This window comes from Talpa occidentalis, unplaced genomic scaffold (genome assembly GCF_014898055.3).
Source record: "Talpa occidentalis isolate TD23 unplaced genomic scaffold, MPIMG_talOcc4v2.1 talOcc4.17, whole genome shotgun sequence".
NCBI lineage: Eukaryota > Metazoa > Chordata > Mammalia > Eulipotyphla > Talpidae > Talpa > Talpa occidentalis.
Window position 1 is genome coordinate 54,140,475 of NW_023601754.1, and position 16,987 is coordinate 54,157,461.

The window sequence follows — 16,987 nt, forward strand, 5'->3', positions numbered from 1 at the left end:
GGAGGCTGCGCCGCGCCCGCGCGCCCCGACCGGCCCGAACCCGCCCGCGGCAAAGCCGGGGCCGCCCCTCCGCCCGGGCGAGGAGCCGGGACGGCGCCGGCGGCGGGTCCGCGGAACCTGACGGGCCGCGCCGCGGGCCCAGCGCGGGTGGGGAGGAGTTTGAGGGTCCCGGGGAGTATATCTAAACCAGCGCCCCCGGGGGACGCGGGCAGGGGGCGCGGGGGCAGGACGGAGCGGGGCGCGGCGGGGGGAGGGCCGGGAGGGGCGGGGCCGGCGTCGGGCCGTGGGACCCCGCTGCGGGCGGCCCGCGCACCCCCAGGAGAGAGCAGGGAGGGCGCGCACGGGCGGCCGGGCCGGGCGCCCCGGGGACCCCCACGGCCGGCTCTGCACGTCCCGGGGCGCGTCCTGCGGGGCCCTCAGGAGAGGGGCCGACAGACGCGGGCGCAGGCACGTGGCGCCCCGCGGGGCTCCAACAGCCCGACGCCCCGAGTCCCGGAGCAGCGGCCAGAGGGGCGGGGCTCGGCCGCGCCCCCGCCCCGGCCCCGCCCCGGCCCCGCCCAGGACCGCCCCTCCCGCCGGAACCCCGGCCCGTCCCCACGCTTCCGGCCCGCCCCTGCCGCTCGCGGAGAGGCCGCTGCTCCGCGCCGCCCCGCCCTGGCCCCGCCCCACCCCTATAGCCCCGCCCACCCTCCTGCCCACGCCCCACCCATGGCCACGCCCCGCCCCGCCCTGCTCGCATGGCCCCACCCCTGGTCACGCCCCGCCCTGCCCTCCTGGCCCCGCCCCGCCCGCCCTCCTGGCCACGCCCCACCCTCCTGGACACGCCCCACCCATGGCCACGCCCCGCCCGCCCTGCCCGCATGGCCCCGCCCCGCCCGCGTGGCCACGCCCCATTCTCCGAGGCCCCGCCCCGGCCGCGCCGGCGCCCTCGGGAGCCCCCGGGCGGGGCGGGGCGTCCGGGCCGACTCCCGCCGCGGCCCCGCCCCTGCCCTCGGCGTCCCGCGGCGCCCTGGGTGTCCCGGCGCGCCCGGCCGGACATGCCGGCGGACTTCCTGTCGGCGGAGAGCGAGCGGCGCTGCCGCCGGCTGCTGGCGGGGGCCACGGCCCGGCTCCGCGCGCGGCCCGCGGCGGCCGCGGTGCTCGTGCCGCTGTGCTCGGTGCGCGGGGTCCCGGCGCTGCTCTACACGCTGCGCTCGCGCCGCCTGCGGGGCCGGCACCGCGGCGAGGTCAGGTACGCGGCGCGGGCGCCTCCTTCCGCGGCGGCTCGGGCCGCCGCCGCCCGCCGCGGGGCTGTGCGGGGAGCGCGGCCCCGCGGGCCCCCGGGCCGGCCGCGTCTCCCCGGGCGGCGCGCGCCCCCTGGCGGCCACCGCGGGAGACGCGGCCCCGCCGCAGAACGCGGGGCTCCCGGCGCCGCCCCGGCGGGCGCGGGGCCCCTGGGGTCAGCGTCCTAGGGGGGCGGGGCCTCCATACGCAGAATTTGGGTGCCTCTCCCCCTGACTGCACCGCCCAGGACGGCAGACTGAGCCTGGAGCAGCCACGTGAGGCCCGAGGGGCAGAGGCGGCCGGGCTGGGGGCCTCTGCAGCAGCCCCGCCTGCCCGCCCGGTGCCCCCCGCGGCCCGAGGCCTAGACTCCTGCCGTTCAGTTTCCCAGGCGGCAAATGCGACCCCACAGACCAGGACGTGGTGCACACCGCCCTGCGGGAGACCCGCGAGGAGCTGGGCCTGACGGTACCCGAGGAGCAGGTGTGGGGCCTCCTGCGGCCTCTGCACGACAAGGTGAGCCCCAGGCGCCGGCCACCTGCCTGGGCCTCCTCCCGCCCCGCCACAGCTGGGCGAGGAGGCCGGGCTGCTCTCCTCCCCTGTCACAGGGGACACTGAGGCTCAGGTCAGGGGGCTGAGGGCTGAAGAAGGCCGCTCAGAGTGGAGCGGGATGGAACGACAGGCTTTTAGGGCCGTGGAAGTAGGGGAACATCGTCCTCGGTGCAGGAACAGCCTGAATGGCCCAGTGCACTTGGGGGCGGGGTTAGTCGGTGTGGCTGGAGTGAGCGCAAGGCGGGAGCAATGGGGCTGCCTTGGCTCTTCTTGCCAAAGGCCTCTGGGTGGCAAGCTAGGGTCTTCCTCGCAGGCTCCGCCTCCCCTGAACACCTGCCCTCCTCTCACCCCAGCGAAAGGCCACCGTGGTGCCAGTGCTGGCTGGTGTGGGCCAACTGGATCCCCAGAGCCTAAGGCCCAACCCCAGTGAGGTGAGCAGGGGAGCAGGGACGCTGGGGGGCAGGGTGTCCCAGTGGAGGAGGCACAGCGGCCAGTCCCTGTCTACCCTCTTGCTGCTTCCTGCCCACAGGTGGACGAGGTGTTCGTGCTGCCCCTGGCCCATCTGCTGCAGGCCCAGAACCAGGGCTACACACACTTCTGCAAGGGTGGCCACTTCGAGTACACAATGCCTGTCTTCCTGCACGGGCCACACCGTGTCTGGGGGCTCACGGCTATCATCACAGAGTTCACCCTGCAGCTGCTGGCACCTGACACCTACCAGCCCCGCCTGGCCAGCCCCAAGCTGCTCAAGGGCTGAGGGCCTGGCCCTCGCCTGCTCTTGCCTCTGTCCTGCAGGCCGGCTGCACTCCAGGACCGAATAAAGAGGTTGTACCGACTCTGGAGCAACTGTCTTCTGTACCGGGACCCTGACCACGGGCAGGCCCCACTGGACAGCTTCTGGCTGGGGCGCCTCTGTCCAATCACAGTTACCCACAGCAGCAGGCACTCCCTGTGTGCCAGATTCTCAGTGCCGTGTGGGGGCCGGTCATGACCCTGGCTGCGGGAGGCCAGGGCTCAGGGAGCATAAACACCTTGCAGGGGCCACTGGAAGCTGGGATTTAACCACGTCCTTTGACTCCAGAGCCCCAGCTCTTAGCCCCTGCGCCGCACAGGTCCTCCCACCGGCGTGCCTGGCTGCCCGAGCGGGCGGCTGCCATCTGCAGGCATCCTGCACGTTACTGCAAGTCCCAAGAGGCTGAGCAGCCCCCAGGCAGCAGCTAGATGCTGCCCTCCCTTCTGCAGGGAAGCGGGGTTCAATTCAGAGGAGACCTTGTGCTGCGTGGGGACAGCCGATGACCTTCTCCGCCACCAGTGAAGACGCGAGTCCAAATGAATTTGCACTGGGGCGAGGCCGGGGAGCGCCGTCGAGAGCCTCTGCCTTCCACTCGCCCAGCCCAAGCCCTCACGATGAACAAGGGCCCAAAAAGTAGCGCGCAGTTGTGTTTTCGCTTTTACAGACGAATAAGTTGGCGCTGGAAACAAGCTGCCCTGGTAGCAGGGAACACGCGCACCAGCCAGTGCATCCTCAGGGAAGGGGAGGCCGTCCTGGGAAGAGGTTCTGCTTGCAGCACTCCCAGCGTTCTGGAACTCTGCGTGCGGAGTGGACAGGTGTTCTCCAACACTCCACCTCCCTGCAGGACAGCAGGCTCCCGGCAGCCAGGGACCGGGTCACGCAGGTCATCATGGCACGGCGCGTGAGCTCACCACAGGTAACAGTGGCGTTAAGATACCACTTGTGTAGACCAAGGTTCTGTGGGAGAGTTGAGGGGTTGGGTGATCTGGGAAGCCTTCATGGGCAGCTGTTACTCAGGGTGACAGAAAACCACCCACTGCCCGACTGTGCCAAGAGGAATGGTGAGTACAGACTCCTGAAGCAGCGAGCTTCGGGCGTAGCTGCATCCAGCAACTTGGGGGCTCTGAACTCTGGCTGTGGACTGGCCTTGCGCTCAGGACCACGTCTGCGGGGCATGCCGCAGGGCAGAGGGTGCTCCAGGTTGAGGCTGGCACAGCACTAGTGCCAATCCACAGAAAACAGTCGCTCTTCCCGGGCCAGTCTAACCACAATTGCACTTCACCCACCTGCCTGGGGTCACATCGCCTTCCCTGCCTGCCACCCCGAAGCCTGCCTGCTGGAGCTGGAAGCATTGGTTGGCAGGGCATGGGGCACAGGCCTGGGGAGAAGGGTGAACTTCCACGGCTGAGAGTAGGGAAAGGGCGGCCCCAGAGGACCCCTGGGGGACACGGAAGGGAAGGCTGAGCAGGTGACAATGGCCCAGTTCCTCGAGTGACCTGGAAATCTAAGGGAGCAGGAGCAGGCCGGCTCCAAGGGCAGGGGGCAGAAGGGGCCACAAGGCACGCAGCTGGGGCTTTGGAGAAAGCCAAGAGTGATGTGGAGACGGAGGGGGGCGCCGCCCCCGCAGGGGCAGAGAGGTGCCAGGGGTTGCGCCTCGTGATGGCTGGCATTTCTTTCCCGGCCGGGAGAGGGGAGGGGTGAAGTCATCAACCCCGCTTGAGGACGCTGAGCTGGCTCCCGGAAGGGGACCGAGTGCAGGCGCCCCCCCCCCCACGCCTCTCACCTTCCCCTGCACCCCCTCCACACCTCCCAGTCACCCACACACCCCGCCCTCGGCCCCTCACACCCCTGGTGCCACCTCTGGCCGTCCAGCGTCCTCACCTGGGAGCAGGGCCACATGACACGCTAAAAATAGCTCCCCGATGGCGTGTGAAGAGGGTGGGAAGGGAGGCTGGGCCCTGCTCGGGAAGGGACCCTTGGGTGAGGGCAGGAGGTGTGGCTTGGGAGCCCCCCCATGCCCCCTCAGATGAGCGGCCCCTCCTGCCTGCCGTGCCCTCCCCAGCAGTCCCCAGAGGCCCCACCGGTCTAGCTCTGGTCCTCACAGGGTCGCCTCAGTCAGGCTCCTGGCCCCGGCGCGGCAGCACCAGCAGCGAGCCGGGCCGGGTGAGGAGCCCCGGGCCTGCCTGCTGCCCGCCGGGCCCCTCCAGGCTGGGGGGTCCCCACCTGCCTTGACCCTGTGCTGTGTCCCCAGGGATGCCTCTTCACCTGGACGCGGGGCTCGCCTGCAGCCCCCTCATCTCCGGCCCTCGGGGGCTCCCCTGAGCCCCGGCCTCATGTCCGAGCCCCCATGGCGGGCAGGGCGGCGGGGGGCTGGCGGCAGCCCCCGCGCGTGAGCATGCAGGAGCACATGGCCATCGACGTGAGCCCGGGCCCCATCCGGCCCATCCGCCTCATCTCCGACTACTTCCCGCACTTCTACCCCTTCGCCGAGCCCGCCCTGCGAGCCCTGGACGGCCGCCCCGCCGCGGCCCCCGCCGGCCGCCCCGCACCCCCGCCGCAGCCCGACCCGGAGGAGCCGGAAGGAGACTCGGACGACAGCAGTGAGTGGGCAAGGAAGGGCCGGCCGGGGCGGGTCTGGGGCCACCCGGGCCTTGCGGGGGAGGGCAGGGCCGTGAAGGGGGTGCAGAGCTGGGAGCGCCCCGCGGCCACCTGCCTCCTGCCCCGCCCTAGCCGCCCTGGGCACCCTGGAGTTCACGCTGTTCTTCGACGCGGACAACAGCGCCCTGCACTGCACTGCGCACCGCGCCAAGGTGAGGGGGGCGGGGGGCGGGGGGCTGGCTCTGGGCCGGGGCCCTGGCCCGGGCCGCCCCACACCCCACGTCTGTTCCCAGGGCCTCAAGCCGCCAGCCTCGGGCTCCGTGGACACCTACATCAAAGCCAATCTGCTGCCGGGGGCCAGCAAGGTAGGGGCGACGGGGCCTGCTGCTGCCGCGGGGTCCACCCCGGCCCCGCCTGGGGACCAGCAGGGAGTCCCACTGCCAGGCCGGGGACCGAGGAGGCCCTGCCCGGGGGCACTCCAGAGCCGGACCGCATGCCCTGCCCCCGCCCGCCCCCAGGCCAGCCAACTCCGGACGCGCACGGTCCGCGGCACCAGGGGCCCGGTCTGGGAGGAGACGCTTACCTACCACGGCTTCACCCGCCAGGACGCCGGGCGCAAGACCCTGCGGTGAGGGTGGGCCGGGCCGGGGGCGGGCGCGGGCAGAGGGCGCGGGCGGGGCCGGGTCTGACGCGGGCAGCCACCAGGCTGTGCGTGTGCGAGGACCCGAGGCTGCGCCGACGGCGGAGGGCGCCTCCCCTGGGGGAGCTGCGGGTGCCCCTGAGGAAGCTGGTGCCCAACCGAGCCCGCAGCTTCGACGTGTGCCTGGAGAAGCGGCGGCTGGTGAGTGTGGGTGGCTGCGGGGCACTGGCCTTGCGGGGGCAGCGCGGGGGCGGGGCAGGGCCTGGGCAGTGACCACGCTCTGCTCTTCCAGACGAAGAGGCCCAAGAGCCTGGACGCAGCTCGCGGCATGTCCCTGTACGAGGAGGTGGGTCCGATGGGGACGGAGCAGGCCCGGCGCCCTGGGCCACGTGGGCCAGGCAGGGGAGCAGGGGATGGCGGGACTGAGGCCCCTCTCGTGGGCCCTTGGGCCCTGTAGCCCGGGGACTGCCGTGCCCGCTAGGACCGCCCAGAGGAGCCACTTGGCTCTGGGACCGGCAAGCAGAGCCCTCAGACCGGACACGGGCCAGCCCGAGGCTGAGGCTGGAACTTGACCGTGGTCCGAGCTCAGAGGGCAGGTCAAGGTGGAGAACAGCGGGGTGGGGCTCCCTGGCCGCTGGTGGGGAGACTGTGGGTGCGACCCCCCCCCCGGCTAGGGGCCCTTCCAGGAGCAGTGAAGGCGACTGCGGTGGGTCCCCCATGGGACCAAAGCAGCGCTGCCACCCAGCAGGGACAAGGCCCCCACCTCTGGGATCCCAGGGCCGGCTGCTGCTCCCCTACCCCCCGGTGGAGCCACAAGTCGCCGCAGCTGCCCATTAGCCGAGCCAGGCGGGCAGCGACGGGAAGCGGGGCCACGTTTGGGCGCCCACTTCGGCAGAGCCCACGCACAGCAGAGGCGCAGCCATGCCACGGTGCGGCCGGTGCCCGGAGGGCTCCCGTACTGGGGCGCGCTTCGGGCAAGTCAAACCCTATGTGGAGGCGGGAGAAGCACCCTCTTCCCGAGCGCACGCCCAAGCTCTTCTGGAGCACCCGGAAAGGACAAAGGACAGTCAGGTCCCCGGGGCAGCGGGGGGTGAAGGGGGCGGGTTTGTAGCTGAAGGGAGCCGTGGGCCCCAGGTGGGGACCAGCTCTGGAGTGACCTGGGGCTTGCCCCCAGCAGGGCCAGGATGGGCACCTGGTGGGGCCGCCGGGGAGTGCCCAGCACACCTGCCCCGGCGGCCTCAGTCCCGCCCTCTCCCCAAGCAGGGTGCATGAAGGTGCACGGAACACCAGCTCCGGCCCCCGCAAGCCCCCCCTCTTCTCAGGCCCCAGAGGGGAACAGCTGATAGGACGTTCCCGTCCAGGACCCCAGGCAGCGGCTTTCTGGAAACTGAACTATAGAATGAAATTGTTGGCTGACTTGGCAGCCAGTCCGAGTCCCGATGCGGCTGGGCGGGCAGGCTTTGGGCGGCACAGGGCTGACCCCCGCGCCCCCTGCAGGAGGAAGTGGAGGCTGAGGTGGCCGGGGAGGAGCGGGGGCGCATCCTGCTCTCCCTGTGCTACAGCTCCCAGCGGGGCGGCCTGCTGGTGGGCGTGCTGCGCTGTGCCCACCTCGCACCCATGGACGCCAACGGCTACTCTGACCCCTTCGTCCGCCTGTGAGTGTGAGCAGCGGCGGGCAGGTGGGCCCCCCTCTCCAGGGTCACCTCTCACTTGCCCCATCCTCCCCAGCTTCCTGCATCCAAACGTGGGAAAGAAATCTAAATACAAGACCAGCGTCCGGAAGAAGACCCTGAACCCCGAGTTCAATGAGGTAGGCCCGGGCTGGGCAGCAGCAGTTCCAGCTGCGCTGAGGTGGGCACAGGTCCTGCCTGTCTGAAAGTGTGGGCGCAGCTCACCCGAGCCACTCGCCGGCTGAGCCTCTTTGTGAAGCTGTGGGGACCCGGGGCCACCTCCTTTCTGCCTTTCTCACCCCTGCCCTGCAGGAGTTCTTCTACGCAGGCGCGAGGGAGGAGCTGGCCCAGAAGACGCTGCTGGTGTCCGTGTGGGACTATGACCTGGGAACTGCCGACGACTTCATTGGTTAGGTGGGAACTTGGGGGAGGGAGGCCCCGATGGGCTCCCATGATTCGTGACCCATGTCCCCCAACCCAGGTGGGGTGCAGCTGAGTAGCCAGGCCAGTGGGGAGCGGCAGAGGCATTGGCGTGAGTGCCTTGGCCGCAGCGACCGGCGGCTGGAGCTGTGGCACCTGCTGGACGGAGTGCCCCTCCAGCTCAGCGACTAGCAGGAGCACCGCCTGACCTTGACCTCCCACCCCCCCATAACTGACCCACCCCATCTGCAGAGTTGGGAGCACTGGGGGCTGCCCCAGCACCGTGCCTAGTCCTAGTCCTCCCTTCCCACCTTTCAAGCTCACCCCACCGCCAACTCACAAATAAACATCTCCTCCAACCAGCCCAGACAGCCTGTTCTTTCTCTGGCGCAAGCGCACACCCTCCTCTGCCCGCAACCTTCCAAGGCAGACTGGGCCCCGTTCTTTCTCCCACCTCCAGAGGCTGGCACTGGGCCAGGTACAGGTCGGGACCCCAGGTCACTGCTGTCCCCTCCTGCGTAGCACGGGAGAAGCGGCCCTCCCGACTCTGCTTCCTGTGCTGGGGGACGGGCGTTCAGGGTGGTCGAGGAAGGTCGCTGGCCCACAGGAGAGCAGGTGTGGAGTCAGGACATGACCTTGAGCTGACCTGGCCTCCAATCTGTCTAGAGACAGGCGTCCGTGAGTGATGGGCTGCCGGCGGCAGGGCGAAGGGCAAGGCCACAGAGAAGCTGCAAAGGGGAGAGTGGGCTGCACCAGCTTTATTATCCAGCCGTCTGGCAGGAGGCGGCCGAGCCTGGCTCAGGAGGCAGCCTGCCTGGCCTGGTGCTGCTGGGCAAACTGCTGCATCCGTTCCTCCAACTCCGGCCGGAAGTGGCGGATCAGGCCCTGGAGTGACAGATTCGGTGGAAAGTGGGTGGGAAGTCCCCCACTGTCTCAGTGTCCTGGGCTGCAGCACCCTCCCACTCCGCACCGAGTGCCAGGCAGCAGGGCAACGGGTACCTGCACGGGCCAGGCGGCCCCGTCACCCAGGGCGCAGATGGTGTGGCCCTCTATCTGCTTGCTGATCTCCCACAGGGAGTCGATCTCTGCCGGCCGGGCATCCCCCCTCACGAAGCGAGCCATCACCTTGTTCATCCAGTCCACACCTGCAGCAAGGCAGCGAGAGAGGGGCCTGCTGGTCTCCCCCTGCCAGGAGCTGGGGGGCAATCTGGAGGGGTGCAGGTTGCAGGCAGGGTGGGGGGCTAAGAAAAGCCAGTGGAGGCCAGAGGTAGTAGCTGTTGATCCGAGGTCCAGAGCCCACCCCTCTGGAGAGCTGCGCCCGACCCTGGCATGGGCCAACCACAGAGGGCCCCCCGCCCCAGGGCTCACCCTCTCGGCATGGGGTGCACTGGCCACAGCTCTCGTGTTTGTAGAACTCGATGAGGCGGGCGATGGCTTTCACGATATCCGTCTAGGGTGACAGGGCTAGTGAGCAGGCCAGCGCCTGAGTCTCAGCACCTCCCCCCCAAGCGTTCTGCAGAGCAGCCTGCCCCCCAAGAGCTGGCCAAGTTCTCACAGAAGCCGGGGAAAGTGCTACCAACGGGCGGGGGGCCTGGGTCAGCCTCACCGAACGGTCCATGACGATCACCGCGGCTGTGCCCAGGCCCGTCTGCGCCTGCACCAGCGAGTCGAAGTCCATCAGCACCGTTTCACACACCGACTTGGGGATCAATGGGGTGGACGAGCCGCCGGGGATCACAGCAAGGAGGTTATCCCAGCCGCCTATGACGCCCCCTGGGGCCCCAATCCAACCCCCAAAGAATAGGGATGGTCAGGCCCGGGACCAGCACACCTGCCAAGTCCAAGCCCAGGCTGCCAGCCCCCGCCCAGCTGCGGCTCCCGAGACGCCCACACCAGCTCTGCAGACACCGCGGCCCGCCCGGCTGGCCCAGCCTCACCCGCGTGCTTCTCGATGAGCTCCTTCAGCGGCACCGACATCTCCTCCTCCACGGTGCAGGGGTGGTTGACGTGGCCAGAGATGTTGAAGAGCTTGGTGCCCGAGTTGCGCTCACGGCCAAAGCTGGCAAACCAGGCACCCCCACGGCGGCAGATGGTGGGGGACACAGACACAGTCTCCACATTGGCCACTGTTGTGGGGCAGCCGAACACTCCTGGCGGGCAATGCACAGAGACCGGCAGCTGCCAGGGGGGCAGGGGCAGTTTGGGGTGGGCTTCCGGACAGGGGGGTCTGTCCTAGGGCCCTGCTCCTGGGGCAGAGTTCCCCCTTTCCCGCTGAAACCCCGAACTGCAGCAGGAGCTGCATCACTGTTCACCACTTGCCTCTCGCTCCTGGAGACTCGGAGGGACCCGGCTGGCTGACGTGGGGGCTGAGCGGAAGGAAGGACTGCAGGTGGCCCCGGGGAGCCTCCACGTTGCTACCAGCCTGCTCTCGGGCCTGCCTCCCCCCCGTCCAGAAGGAACTCAGGGATCCCCTGAGGATGCTCCCTGGGAACCTCACACAGACAGACCCGGATCCCACAGGCCACAGAAGGCCCAGGCCAGGCCAGGCTCACCTACATCAGCAGGAAAAGGCGGCTTCAGGCGGGGCTTGCCCTGCTTGCCCTCGATGGACTCGATGAGCGCCGTCTCCTCCCCACAGATGTACGCCCCGGCCCCGCGCACCACAAACACGTCAAAGTCATAGCCAGAGCCGCAGGCGTTCTTGCCGATCAGACCAGCCTCGTAGGCCTCTCGGATGGCCACCTGCGGGACCGGATGTGAGGACACCGTCCCCGAGCGCCCAGGGGCCCCGGGAAGCCGGCGCGAGGGGGGCGGTGAGGGACGGGAGGGCAAGTCCAGCGAGCCCATCACATCCAGGGAGAACAGAACACTCGGGAAAGAGCGATGCCTTTCACAGCGCGCGTGGGCGTTACTGACATTTAATAGTTCTCAAGTATATGTATTTTTTTAAAAGGAAAACTACCAAAATAAACTGAATTTTAGCAAGTAGCTTCCTAGGCGGATCTGTGGTGTGTGCTTTTCTGGCTTTAGGCCGGGCAAGTGCTGCTTCTGCAGGAAAGGAAGAGACTAGAGGTTTAAGGTGTAAGAACACCTGCGCGTGGCGCCACGCTATGCCAAGCACCGCTCCGGGTGCTGCCCTGAACCCCTCGTGGCTGCTGTGCAGGAGCCGAATGGCCCTGGGCCTCTCACCACCTGGAAATCACTGAAGGCACCCCAAGGCCTTCTGCAGGGAAAATGCCCGAGTGTGAGCTCCCCAGCTGACCTCTCTGCTGGAGCGCCGGAAGGGCTCCCAAGTGGCGGCTCTGGGGTCAAGTCCCATTCACGACCCGTGAGACCCCAGGCGGAACAGGCGCTAAGTCTAGGAACGGCTGCACCGGCGCGCCAGCAGTGAAGGCACCCCGCCGACGCACCTGCAGGTTGGAGGCCTCGTTGTAGAACTCCCCGCGAATGTAGATATAGGCGGCACGGGCGCCCATGGCCCGGCCCCCCACCAGACAGCCTTCCACCAGCTTGTGGGGATCGTGGCGCATGATCTCCCGGTCTTTGCAGGTACCTGGCTCCCCCTCGTCCGCATTCACCACCAGATACTTGGGCCTGTGGGGACACAGGCAGGCAGGCAATGGGGCCACCAGGACTGGGGCTTCAAGCACATGCCACCTCCGCGCCACCCAGGGGAGCCTCAAGGATGGCTCCTCTCGCTGCCGGCCCCTCTACACCCGCCCCCAGCATGCTCCCAGGGCTCTGCCGGCGCTTCGCCAGCGGCGGGGAGCTCACTGCCTATTACATCCTCGGGTGGCAGCAGCCACAGAAAAGCTCTTTGTCATGCTCAGTCCAAATGTCTCTCCTGTACTTCCTGAGAGTCCAAATTCTGCTAATGGTCACAAAGAGCCTTCCTGAACCCTGACTGCAGCTCTGAGGCCAAAAAGAGGTAAAGTTGTCAACATTTATCATTTGCTTGTGCCAACCAAAACATGCAGGCTGAAAGCTGTACAAATGATATTTCAACTCCTGCACAACATCCACTTATAAAAAAGAAAACTGAGATTCAAAGAGGCCAGGAGGTCACTCAGGGCTATATGATCAGAAGGCAGAGCCAGGGACTGATCCATTAACTCAGAACCTTGTGTTGAATATGCTGCACCTCAAGTGTCCTCTGAGGAAAATAAGAGAGAACTGAGTCCCATCTACTTAGGCTCTGCTAACATTTCCCTCCTTCATTCACTCTTAGCTTCCAAGGCAATGGCCCAAATGCCAGGTAAGCCCCAGGTCCACAACGCCGCCTCTGCCTCCTTGCACACACCTGCCATCAGAGGGCTTATTCATGAAGCTCCACTTGAGCCCAGTGGGAAAGCCAGCACCTCCGCGACCCCGCAAGCCCGATGCCTTGACTTCCCCCAGGATCCAGTCAGGCCCCTTCAGCAGGATCTCCTTTGTCTTGTACCAGTCACCTCGACTCTGAGCGCCTTTCAGCCTGGACAGGGTGGAGAAAGCAGTGAAGGGGAGGCCCTTCCCAAGAACCCACCAGGCTAACAGCACTGTCTTACCTCCAGTCATGGCGGCCATACAGGTTGGTGAAGATCCGGTCTTCATCCTTCAGAGAGCCAAATGAGGTTTTCTTGGGTGCTGCCTGGGGACACAGCGGGTCAGGAGGTTGAGCAGAGCTGCGAAGCCATGAGAGGCCAGGTCAAAAGCCACAGGCTCTTGGGTACTCGATTAGAAGGGCTGGGGTGGGGAGACAATAGGGGCCTAAACCTCAGAACTCACAGCACTGTTCCTTTCATCACCTCTCAGTAAGGACTTCCTGTCTAGCAGGCACTAGGTGAAGTATTTTACACCCTACTCCATACTTATAACACGGACACAGAAAGGGTTGCCCCTACCTCACAGAGGAGTAAACTGAGGCTCAGAGAAAATGCGTGGAATAGCACACAGCCTACAGCAGCTGATGAAACTTGAGCTCAGGTGTGTTCCTCGCCAAAGCTCGCATCTGCACCAAGCACTGCGCCTGGTGTGATGAGGTGTGTCCACCTGCTTTTCGAGTGTCCCTGCTGAACCAGAACCTGGTCAACTGAGGGCTTTATATGACTGGCTCTGTTGGTGGCAAAAACCATTTACTGACGGGAAAGAGACGCCTCACTAGGGCTCGGACACAAAGATGGTGGAGGGAGGCCCACGCGCGATAACACTATGAGGAGAATCGCGGATCTGGCTCCAGGACCCCCAGCCACTTAAAAGTCACCACTGGAGCAGAGCGCTGGCCCCAGAATTGGGAGGCGCACATCCCTCGGCGGTTCTGCCTCTGTAATGTGAGGCAATGACCCCTTCACGCCCTACGAGACCTGGCAAGGAAGGCATGAAACAAGGCGCCTGGCCTCCTGCAAAATTTTCCGGGCAGCCAAGCAAGGGAAGCCAAGGAGCCCCGAGGGCTGGGAGGAGTCAGCCTCTGGTGGAGACCCACTTCCCCGACGCCCTCGGGGGAGCGGCAACCTTCCCGGCCGGCTGGGAGGTGCGGAGGGCTCTCCAGAGGCACTAAAGACCCAAGGGACGGCGCGCGCCGGGGCCCCGCGCCAGACCCGGCCCGCGAACACCCCTGGCCCGAGCCAGGCCGGCCCTCACCGTGCCGCTGCTGAAGCGCACAGACACCCGCGCGGGGAGCGGCCCGCCGAGCAGCCGCCGTGCTGCCAGCATCGCGGGGGCCAGCCCGGTCACCTCCCCTTGTCACCTTCACGGCCCCGAGGCAGAGAAACCGGAGCGACAGAGTCGGCGGCGGCGCACAGGAAGAACGTCACGCGCCTCGGCGCCCAGGCCTCCCTGCACCTCTCCCGCCTTACCGGCCCCGCCTCCTGGGTAGGGAGGCGTGGCCGGACGTGGCCTGCTGGCGCTTAGCCTGCTGGGAGTTGTAGTCCCGTTGGCTTCGGGCCCGCCTTCTTTTCTCCTTGGGGTTGGTTCTTACTCCCTTCCTCGCTCACTCAGCTTTCTCGCGGTCATGCCAGAACCCCACAGCCATTCAGCCCCTAAGCTGCCGAGTGGTAGACCTGAACTGGCGCCCAGGCCTCCCTCCCTCCCCAGAATGTCCTCCCAGCCCCCACCAAACCTACAAGTCAACTGACACACGGCTGACGGTCACTGTGGAATGCCAGCGGGGTGCCCTAAAGGGGTGCCAAGAGCCCCAGCACCTTGTCTGAGGTCTCGCACATGGGTGAATAAGGAGGGCAGTGCCAGGGGGGTGGGGGTGGGGGGCGGGAGGGGAGGGATTGGGGTCAAAATGGGGGGGTTGCAATTGTATGGGGAATATAAAAATAAAAATTATTATTAAAATAAATAAATAAATAAAAAGAATAATCAGACATTAAAAAAAAAAAAAGGAGGGCAGTGCCAGCCCCAGTGCCCAGCAGTCCTGGCTCCCAGCCCCAGAACCACCCCTCATCTCCACCCCCCAACACGAGCTGGGAAAGATTGCCCAGACAGAGCTGGGCATTACACAGCTAATCCTGGGCTCAGATCCCTGAGTTCACCCATGCCTCCCGCTGGTGTGGGAAAAGGGGGCCAGATGGAGCCAGAGTGGAGTCCTTCCCCATCCTGCTCTAACTGGGTCACAGGAATGCAAGGCTGAGGGGAGACACAGCCTGGGACTGGGAGACAGGGGAGAGGTGGGGCAGGGATCTGTTCATCTGTGCCAGGCTCTGTACAAACACTTGCCGCATGTCATCTCCTCCACCCACCCACGACCCTGGGTGTAATGGTGAGACCCTGTTTTCAGAAGAGGACAGAGGGTGTCAGCAACACTGAGCACCCTCAGGACAAAACCCAAGGCCCTGGGCCTGGCATTCAAGGTCCGGTGCCAACCTTCCCAGCTCCTGCTAGGAGCACTCTGCTCACGCAAGCTGGGTTTGCACCAGAGGATGGTTCTTCTTCCCTTTCCTCCTCCTCCTCATGGGCCCTTTGATGCCCCCTCCGGGAGAAGCTGGCTTCACCACCTCACACAACAATGTTTTGAGCAACTGTGGCTACAGGTCCAGGTTGATACAGCATAATTGGATTTTCTTTCTTCTCTGCCCCCAGCTCTGCAGAGCTTCTCAATATTGCTCAGTATCGTCACCTAATTTTATATTTAGAAAATGAAATATAAATCAATGGCTTTCCTTTGTTGGAAATTTAAGAAACACAGAAAAACAAAAAGAAAATAGTAACATGTTTTCACCATCATCACAATCCTCACTATCAATTTTTTTTTTCTTTTTTCTTTTTTCTTTTTTTTTGTGGGACCCTCCCCGGTGGCTGGGGATCGAATTGGCGCTGCAAAGGCTGCGGGCAGCCACGCAACCCAGCGATCAACCGCTGTGCCACCAGGGGAGGCCCTCATTTTTTTTTTAATGTTTTTTCCTTCATTGTTTTTCTGTAGTTTTTTCTTGCTCTATTCTGTTGTTTCCTGCTTGTTTCCATTCTTTTTTATAGTTGATTTTAAAACATTTCACAGTAGCATATGAATATACAGAGCCTTTAAAATTTAAATCTTTACAGACCAAAATCTCTCCTCCCAGAGTCAAATGCGATACTGTCTTTCATTCCTTAAAAATGTACCTTTACTTGCACATAGACCTGCACGGAAAACTGCTTGGTGCTTTCCATGTGGAGTACCAGGGCATCGTGTTGCAGAGCACTTCTTCACCTCGCTTTTTTTCATTCAGCATCATGGTTTTGCAATTAGTCCTTGTGGATGCAAATAGATTTAGAAATATGACTGTACAGGTGACACCCAAGCTTCAAGATTACAGACCAAGCTTCCACCACTTACTGCCTGTGTGATTTTATGGTCTGTGTCTCAGTTTCCTCTAGGGGAAATTAGGGTACCCTAGAAGAGCACCTGTTAGGATTGATAAAAGGAAATGAGGTGCTTGTAAGTGCTCAGAGCTGCACCTGACCTTCCGGGAGGGCTGGGAACGCCCAGAGAATGTTTGACCAAAAACCAGTTGCACTAGGTTATTGATGAATTTGGAGATCCACCACACTTATATAATTTTGAATCCCTCCCACATGTAATATCACTTCTCACTTTTTCAGCTCGTTTCAGTCCTTTGTTAAACACTGAGAATTTTTAAAGACGTTTTGCACATTTTTAACAGAGTTTTAGGCACGTGTGTGGCTTTGTAATCTCTGCTGCAATGACAGCGCTCTTTGGCTATTGTTTGTAACGGAGCACCCTCCATTTGCCTTTATTGGTTTTGTGTCTCAACCCCTTGATGAACGTGTCCATTGACGCTTTTTAATTTTCAATGCTCATGATCACGTTGCTAAGAAAGTGAGTCCAGTATCTCCTTTCCAATATCAGGTGTCTAATTCCTTATTGCACCGGCCAAGAGCCTCAGATTAAGGTTGAATAGTGGAGAGAGTAGCCAGCTTCCTTATATGAGGAAGCCGGTTTAATGGGAATTAATAGTAAAATTTCCAGACCTACTTGCTAGAATGTTTGTTCCTCTTTTTCATTTCATATACCTTTAGGTTTCCTTAGCTGAGCTGTTTTCCACTGGCTACTCAGGAACAGTTTCTGCCAGTGCACTTCTTACTAGTTCTCTCCTATTTATAGTAGTTGCTCATGAAAATAAAGACAGAGTAACTGCAGAAAAGGCCTGCTGACACAGTGCCAGAGGAGACGGAGTTCTCCACATCTTTTCAGAGGGAGCTGGAGAAACAGCCCCCAGACTTTGACCCTAGTCTCTCTCTCCACCCCTTGGTGCTACCACCTAGCAAGGTCTTCTTTCCCACTGACCCTTCTTTTGTGTGTTTCATGAATCCCGCTGTTACGCCATTTCCCAGAGAAATCAGGCAGCACTCAGAGAGGTGAAGAGAGAGAAATTCATTTGTCACACCGCCAGGCTTAGTGGGATAGCTCCCGAAAGTCTGAGTCCCGAATTGTGGGAATGGTAAGGTTTTATTTTATTTTTTTTAATATTTATTTTATATTTATTTATCCAAGCACTGGGTACAGTCAGAAGCACGGGAGGGTGAGAGAATTCACCAGAGCCAGAGCGGGACGCAGAGCAGGCAGAAGGACTG

General features: G+C 63.8%; 3 protein-coding genes across 4 annotated transcripts; 2 read left to right on the forward strand and 1 right to left on the reverse strand.

The window, feature by feature from the left end:
* The first annotated feature begins 1,037 nt into the window (after window positions 1-1,037).
* Window positions 1,038-4,948, forward strand: NUDT8 (nudix hydrolase 8). Of its 2 annotated transcripts, XR_008552598.1 has the most exons (5): window positions 1,038-1,231; window positions 1,644-1,776; window positions 2,166-2,243; window positions 2,342-3,521; window positions 4,857-4,948. XR_008552598.1 is itself a non-coding variant. In XM_037517457.2 (4 exons), the coding sequence occupies exons 1-4, from the start codon at window positions 1,038-1,040 to the stop codon at window positions 2,567-2,569; spliced, it is 633 nt and encodes a 210-aa protein (XP_037373354.1). In that variant the 3' UTR covers window positions 2,570-4,327. The 2 variants fall into 2 exon arrangements, 1 of the variants encoding a protein (XP_037373354.1); XM_037517457.2 differs by lacking the exon at window positions 4,857-4,948 and having other exon boundaries at window positions 2,342-4,327.
* LOC119249896 (double C2-like domain-containing protein gamma) lies at window positions 4,528-8,327 on the forward strand. The gene is made up of 12 exons (XM_054697547.1): window positions 4,528-4,585; window positions 4,710-4,768; window positions 4,857-5,205; window positions 5,336-5,415; window positions 5,497-5,568; window positions 5,722-5,831; window positions 5,909-6,044; window positions 6,136-6,189; window positions 7,341-7,498; window positions 7,572-7,653; window positions 7,826-7,922; window positions 7,995-8,327. Exons 1-12 carry the CDS (start codon window positions 4,528-4,530, stop codon window positions 8,123-8,125), a joined length of 1,386 nt encoding a protein of 461 aa, XP_054553522.1. The 3' UTR covers window positions 8,126-8,327.
* Window positions 8,328-8,650: 323 nt separating this feature from the next.
* NDUFV1 (NADH:ubiquinone oxidoreductase core subunit V1) lies at window positions 8,651-13,711 on the reverse strand. Its single transcript, XM_037517449.2, has 10 exons — window positions 13,550-13,711; window positions 12,478-12,560; window positions 12,234-12,404; window positions 11,344-11,527; window positions 10,486-10,675; window positions 9,871-10,083; window positions 9,540-9,706; window positions 9,302-9,383; window positions 8,933-9,078; window positions 8,651-8,818 (listed from the first exon to the last, which is right to left on the reverse strand). The coding sequence occupies exons 1-10, from the start codon at window positions 13,619-13,621 to the stop codon at window positions 8,732-8,734; spliced, it is 1,395 nt and encodes a 464-aa protein (XP_037373346.1). The 5' UTR covers window positions 13,622-13,711; the 3' UTR covers window positions 8,651-8,731.
* Between the last annotated feature and the right edge of the window lie 3,276 nt (window positions 13,712-16,987).